The sequence below is a fragment of the Lactuca serriola genome, chromosome 8, assembly GCF_051521515.1.
Source record: "Lactuca serriola cultivar US96UC23 chromosome 8, Lser_US96UC23_V15, whole genome shotgun sequence".
NCBI classification, from domain to species: Eukaryota; Viridiplantae; Streptophyta; class Magnoliopsida; order Asterales; family Asteraceae; genus Lactuca; species Lactuca serriola.
The window spans coordinates 174,861,075-174,868,905 of NC_136415.1; the positions used below are offsets into that span (position 1 = coordinate 174,861,075).

The 7,831-nt window shown below is 40.1% G+C and overlaps 1 protein-coding gene across 1 annotated transcript; it reads left to right on the top strand.

Moving 5' to 3' along the window:
* The first annotated feature begins 6,535 nt into the window (after positions 1-6,535).
* On the top strand, positions 6,536-7,590 carry LOC145069375 (calmodulin-binding protein 25-like). The gene has a single exon (XM_079016292.1). It carries the CDS (start codon positions 6,659-6,661, stop codon positions 7,388-7,390), a length of 732 nt encoding a protein of 243 aa, XP_078872418.1. The 5' UTR covers positions 6,536-6,658; the 3' UTR covers positions 7,391-7,590.
* The last annotated feature ends 241 nt before the right edge of the window (positions 7,591-7,831 follow it).

A 7,831-nucleotide genomic window follows, 5' to 3' on the forward strand; every position in this document is an offset into this window, starting at 1 on the left:
CCAAAAACACATGGTCAAGGCAAGTGGCCATGCCAAAAACACATTGGCAAAAGGCATGGCGATGCCAAAAACGCATGGTCTTATGGAATGCATGTGAGAACTTAATAAAACAAAGGAGATCGACATTTTAGAGGCAGAGAACGGTTTTTAGGAGCAGTTTTTGGCGATCTTGGGTGATTTTGGGAGAATTCTTGGAGTTTTTTAAAAGACCTAATCATTGCAACCACTTTGGATTTCATTTTTCTAAGAATTAAACATTCCAATTCCATCTTTATTGTTGTTTGATTTGTTCTTAGCCATGTGTGGCTAAGAAACCCTAGTTTCTAGTTCTTGTTCAAAATATGTTGATTGCTTGACTTGAAGCATATGATTTGATGTTTGATTTGTGATTTTATTCTAGTGATTATGTTTTTGTTTAAACTAGAACCCTTAAATTTAATTTATGTTTGATTGGTCACTTTCATGAATTGAATTTTTGTGCAGTTAATTAACTTTTAGGGCACCTAATCGTTCTATAAAGTTAATGATTGGTAACAAACAATAGGTTTTCTTATTGTAGTACATATATCACATGTTTTCACACTTCCGAGCGTATGAGAAGAAATGAACATTGTTGGGAAGCTTGTACAAAACTCAATGCAGTTTTTCAATACAATCTAATAGCATGTTTAGGTTGAATTAGTAAAGCTATGTCTATTCAAAGAGTGTGTTTTGGTTAGATAATTTGCCAAGCGAGAGGTATTAGAGCGATTTAATATCTTTCAGTACGAACTTAGAATAGCAATCTTGAATTGCATCAAGTCATAATCAAGTTGAACAACAACATTGAGAACTAGAACTGGAAACACTTTTACATCTTGTTCATAAATCTATTTCATTTTGTGCATGTTTTTAAAGTAGATTGTTATTTTATTATTTTACTTTTGCAAACAAATCCCCCTTTTGTGATCAAAGTACCTTGCGCAAAGAGGTATAGACTTTTGTCCCATGTCTCTGTGGTTCGACCCTACTTGCCTTGTATACTTTTTAGTGCATTAAAGCAGTGTATTTGGAGTCTATTGTACCCCTTTATTTGTTGGGTTTGACACCCCTAACACACCATCAGTCTGAGCCTCGTGAATGAAACCCACACGTGCAGAATCCACAAATATCCTCAAACATGCCACCTCAATTGAATGTCCATCTGACTTACGGCTCATTGCATCCGCCACCACGTTCACTTTACCCGGATGGTAAAGGATCTTGCAGTCATAATCCTTGACTACATCCAGCCACGTGCGATGCCTCATGTTAATGCTCGACTGATCCATAATATGTCTAAAACTCTTGTGATACATGTATATAGCGGACCCCATAAAGGTAATGCCTCAAAATCTTCAGAGAGAAAACAACCGCTCCCAACTCAAGATCACGTGTGGGGTATCTTGTCTCATGCGGGTTTAGCTGCCGTGAAGCATAAGCTATCAACCATCCTCTCTGCATGAGGATTGCTCCCAAGCTGGTGATGGATGCATCACAGAAAACCACAAAGTCCATGATTCCATCCGGGAGGGTCAAAATTGGGGCCTCACAAAGTCTTTGCCGAAGGGTCTAAAATACAGACTGCTTCTCAGGGCCCTACCAGAAATCCACACCCTTCCTCGTCAGATGAGTGAGGGGTACTGCAATCTTGGAGAAATCCTAAATAAATCTCCGGTAGTACCCTGCCAAACTCAGAAAACTCCTGATATTCGAGGGAGACTTCAAAACCTCCCACTACATCACCACCTCGATTTTGGCCAGATCGACCAAAATCCCATCCTGGTTAACAAGGTGTCCAAGGAACTGAACCTCTTGCAACCATAATTCGCAATTCGAGAACTTATCATAATGTTGTTCAAGCCTCAAACCCCCTAGAAGCTCGCGAAGATGCTCCTCATGTTGCTCTCTGGTCTTGGAATACACAAAGATATCATCAATGAACACGATAACTGAGCGATAGAGCATCAGCCTGCATACCCGATTCATCAAATCCATAAATATTGCAGGTGCATTGGTGAGCCCGAATGGCATCACCACGAACTTGAGATGCCCATATCAAGCCCAGAACGTGGTCTTCTCCACGTCCATCTTGGAGAACCAAGCTGCTCCTTGCAACTGATCAAAGAGATCATCAATTTGCGGAAGGGGATAACGGTTCTTCACCGTTAACTTGTTCAGCTCCCTATAATTGATGCACATCCGATGCAAACCATCTTTCTTTTTGACAAAAAGAATCGGCACTCCCCACGGAGAACCGCTCGGATGGATGAACTGCTTGCCTGGCAGCTCCTGTAGCTAAGATGACAGCTCCTGCATCTCAGGCGGTGCCAATCGGTACATCGCCTTGGCAATAGGGGTCGCACCTGGCACAAGGTCGATCCTGAACTCGACTTGCCTCTCAAGAGGCACTTCGGGTAAACTCCTCCGAGAATACATCAGCGAACTCCCTGATAACCAGAACATCAGCCACTGAAACCTGATCTGCAACCCGCGTATCCACCACATAAGCCAAATAACCTGCACACTCGTGTTGAATATACTGTCAAGCCCTGGCTGCCGAACAATCCAGAACCCAACCTGGTGCCCTCTCCATAAATAACCAATTCTCCCCCACTCGGGGTTCGAACTACCACATACTGTCCCTAACAGTCGATCATGGCACCAAAACAGCTCAGCCAGTCCATACCCACGATCACACAGACATCCCCCATAGGAATCAGAATTCAATCGATCGGAAAGGATACCCCAAAGATCTCTAGAATGCAACCCTAATGAACCACATAAGCAGATATCCCGTGCTCATTTGTGATACAGACTTGCAACGGACACTCCAACTCCCTCATAGGCAAACAAACTCCCTACTGTGGGATCGAGAAACAAAAGACCGACTTGCACCCGAGTCAAAAAACACTAAATTAGGCAAGGAGTTCACTAGGAACGTACCTAATAAAGGTATAAACATATGAGCATAAAACAAACGTAATCAATGATAGAAACATACCAGTCACAACAGCTGGTGCTATCCTGGCCTCCTCAGCAGTGAGTGGAAAGCGCAACCTTGAGCCCTCGGGGGTTCCGGCCTGCCCTGACTCCTGTCAGTGATCCTCAATGTAGCTGGAGCAGGAGCCTATGCCGGCTTAGCAGCGAGAAATGGAAAATTGACCTTCACATGGCCAACCTGATCATAATGATAGCAAATCCTCATACCCTTAACCAGGGCAGACTGGTGGTAGTCCCTCGCATAATGCCCCTCCTTGCCACATTTGTGGCACCCACTACTAGATTGACATGCTCCAACATGAACCTTTCCGCAATTTCCATAAGCGCGTCCTCGCTGACCCCCAAACCTAGAATCAACGACTTTGAACCGCTTTGGCTCTAGCTGCGACTAGGTCGGGGCCTGCCTCTGCTCTCTCAATTGAAACTCTATCTCAAGCTCACGTCGTCGAGCAGCCTCCTACAACTCTAGAAAGGTATCACACCGCTGAGAAGAAATGAACTTCTGATCTCCATCTTGAGCATGCTCAGATAACGGTTCATCTGAGCCTGCTCTGAAGCAAACTTAGGGCAAAACATAGTCCTCTCAGCAAACATCCGGGTGATCTCCATCACCGACTCCAATCCCTACCTTAGGTCTAAAAACTCCTAATCGAAACTCTCTCACTCGACCCAAGGAATGTATTGAGTATGAAACATCTCTCTGAACTGATCCCAAGATACCGCAGCCCTATGCTCATCAGAGTATGATCCTGTAATAAGTCTCCACCAATTATTCGCTCAGGACCTTAGAAAGTTCACAACGAACCTGACCTTCTGGTCAGTAGGACATGAACACATGAAGAAACACCCCTCCACATTGGATAGCCACATCATGGCCAAATTCGGGTCATGTATTCCATTGAAATTTGGGGGTTTCGTATTATCAAAGTCCCGATATTGAAAGAATCGTCCTGTCCCAACACCTGCAGCCGCCACAGCTGCGGAGGCTGCAACAACAGCCGTCTTAGCAATTGCTGCATAGTGATCATCAAAGAACTCTATCATCGCGGTCTTGATAGACCCGAACATCTCCGAAATTTGATCTCGGACGATGGCACAACCTCCTGGTGGAGGATCCTCTTGATGCTAGCATCCAACTCATCTGATCTCATCTGACTGTCAGTCCCTGATCCCGACATGGATCTAATCTCACGACATAAATCTAATCTTAACTCGTCTCGTGTAGTTTTATCCTAAAACCACACTATCTATTTGAAATCTAGATCATAAAATATTCATTTTAAAGGCACGCGAATCTTGTGGAATTTATTCCATAAGGTGCACACGGCCCGTGTAGTCCCTTGGATGAAATTTTGGTCTCAACATTTTCATTTTTTGCGTGTTGGTTCTAACATTGCTAACTAAGCTAGGGAGAAACATTTATAACATGTTGTAGGCTTCATATGGACATGAAAGTCTAAGTAAGACTCAAAGTTGAACAAGACATAGGTGTCTTAAAGTATGCTACGAATAACATGGGACAAGACTTAGATTCCAAAACCATACATTGGAATGACTTGAGTAGGTTTAGAAGCTAGTATAACAAACAAAAAGGAAGTGATGTTAGTTGGCCTAACATCCTAAGGTGAGTACATGTGTATTTTTATTTTGGGTGAATAGCAAGGTTCTAAAAAGCTCGTCATGACTCCAAGGCTTGTACTTGCCGTCAAGATTTAACAAATTACCGCCTTAAGTGATATATGTATATAAAAATGAATAATATAAGAAAATACATATAAAATTATTAGTTATATACAAAATTGTCATCTAAAGTCACGTGTTACAAATGACGTGGCTCGCAAACACTCGTAAAAACTTGAGGCTTGACATTGTCGCAAAGTCACGCCTTACGTTATTTAGAGTCTTGATAAATAGTGAACACAATTTTCTATCATGTCTATATTTTCATAACAATCTTTTTGATGATTGAATATTGTTTTTGTTTTTCTACAGATATTGTCAAAGAGTATCGCCACAAGTACTATTTTAGAAGTATATGGGATGCTAGTTGATTTTATTTGAGTTTGGAAAATTGTTTATTGATTAGGCTTTGAGTTTTTATGTCATGAATGAATTTATAGTTTTCAAGTGTCCAGACTAGTTTATTTAGAAGACTCTATTAGGATAAGACCTCTAGATGTCTAGCAAAGATGGCATTAGAAGACTGTATTTCCATATAGAGTAAGAAGCAGGAAATGTGGTAGTTTAACGTGGTAAACTGGTAGTTTGTTTTATAAGTCTATGAATTCAAGACTGTACTTTCATTTAGAGTAAGATGCAGGAAACCTACAACCTTTTTAAGTGAATACATTTACTATAAATGCTTGATATGTTGTTTTCTTTGCATAAAGCTTGAGTTATATTATAGGGTTTTTACAAGATAATTATATTGTCACGTCTAAAGCCCATATATCTCACAAGACTTATGTCTTATGTATTTGTTGTTTAAATTGCTATTTATTTAGGATCCGAAATCAATGACTAGAAAGATAACGATTAGTTGAAGACTTTTGGAGACTTAGCTTTTGTAATGATCTTTCTTCTTTTAACTATAATTGTGATGTTGACATGTAACACCAAGACTTGTAAATTCTGATAAAACTTTTGATTTTTTGATGTTTTTGACGAATCATATTTTATTGATGACTCTATATCATGAAGTTTGTAACAACCATAATACATGAATGTTTGATAAAGAATGGGGTGTTATATGCAACAACTATAGAGTAAGACGGGTTTCAACACACCATAGCTGCAATGCTCGATGAATGAGGTAGCTAAGCTGACAATATTTTTGGGCCTAATCCTCAATCAGATTTTAGGTCAACTTATCGTTATAAAATAGATATAGATGTATGAATGTTTCTAGAAAACGAAGAAAATGTGTTTGACAGTTGTTAATAAAATCATTTTCAAGTTCGTTTGTGGACGTAACTCGATTTCTCTAACAGAACAACCATCATAAAATCCTTATTTCCTTTATTTCTTGTGTATTCTTTTGTGTAAGTTTAATGACCTCTATACTTACCCAAACTTTGTCTCTTTGAATTTCGATTACAAACTTAATTGCCTGAATTCATTTTCAAAACCATATTCAAAATACTTTGAATTGATCTTTTCCAATTAATAATATCATGTTCAAAGTTCAAAGATCAATGTTCAAACCCATTTTAATCTCCTTGGGACCCATGCCCACACAGCTACACATTTTGTGTTATCAACTATCATGAACCTATCAATAAACCAAATTTATACATAACAAAATCCATAGTCCACTCTCATTTTAAATTTGTATATTATAATGATGAAATGTAATTTGGAATTAAGGTGCAAGTCAAGCTCTACTGGCAAGCAGAATAAATGAGACAGTCAAGATAATTAACTATCCGTACATCAATGGTGACGAAAGCTTTGACGCGTGTCCCCGATAAACGCGTTTCCCTTTCTCACCGCCCTATTTATCTCCCCTCCCCTTGGTCTACTCCCCCTATCTCTCTTCTTCTACAAACTACTCTCTACATCCCATATGCATCATAACTAAACCATTCCCTTCACACAACAATCAATCAAGTTCTAGAACATTAATCCATAATCTACAATGGCTTCATCCAATAATTTAGCCACGATTGAGCCATGGATGTTCAGATCCACCCTCTCCGACTCATGGTACCCTGATGCCTTCGCAAGAGAAACCGAAACAGCCCTAACCAGAGCCCTACAGCAATCGCTTTTTAACAACCACCACCAATCCGGAATCGAAATCGTCTCCGCCGCTGACAACTCCATTTCCTCCTCCTTTATGATGAAGCAGAATGATTATTGCAGTACCACGACTCCGTCGGCTTCCACCGTCACAGCTAGCGGATCCGGGTCGGAACCGGAAACCCCTGGATCCAAACGCCGCGGAGCCAACCTCGGGGTGTCGACTGGTAAATCCTCAAAGCGGAAGTCGCGTGCTTCGAAGCGGTCCATGACGACGTTCATCCAAGCTGACCCGGCTAATTTCCGGCAGATGGTACAGCAGGTCACCGGAGTGCAGTTACAAGGAATCGGAAATGGGAATGGAAACGGGCAGTTCCCGGTTTCTACAGTGCTGAAACCGGAGCCACTCCGGCAGCCATTCGTTAATAAGTTTCAAGGATGTTTGCCGACGTTAGACACTTCCGCTTATCTGCTTGAACATCAGAACAACAATAAGTACATGAACATGACGATGAATACGAACGGGTTCTCTCAGCCGCCGACGATGAATCTGGTGGCGGAAGACGGTGGCGCCGGAATGGATTTTTACTCCTTTTGTAGCTTCCCTACTCTTGAATCATCAATCTAATTGTAATAAAGATAAAGATGTTTTTGTTTCTTTCTGTGGGTGTTCTTTTATTGGTGGTAGCTGTTTAGGGAAAATCGTTTTGTCAGAGGAGCAATTGATAAATATCCAGAACAATCATGCTTTAATGAGTTGTACTCTTCGCATTAAGATTGTGTACTTCTGTGATTTTAGGTGAAAATGGATTCTGACATTTTGTCTAATCTTTCAACGAAGTTTGAAAAACAAGATTGAAAAACAAGATTGCTACTCGTTTTCATTATTTGTACATATATCGTTAAATAATTGAAAATAACAATTCAAAAAAAATCAATTTAAAGAAAATATATAGTTTATTATTGAACATAATGTTTGATTTTATGGTTTTCATTATTTGTACATATATCGTTAAATAATTGAAAATAACAATTCAAAAAAGATCAATTTAAAGAAAATATATAGTTT

Coding starts and splice junctions, on each gene's coding strand:
- LOC145069375 (XM_079016292.1), top strand. CDS start 6,659: ATGGCTTCATCCAATAATTTAGCCACGATTGAGCCATGGATGTTCAGA.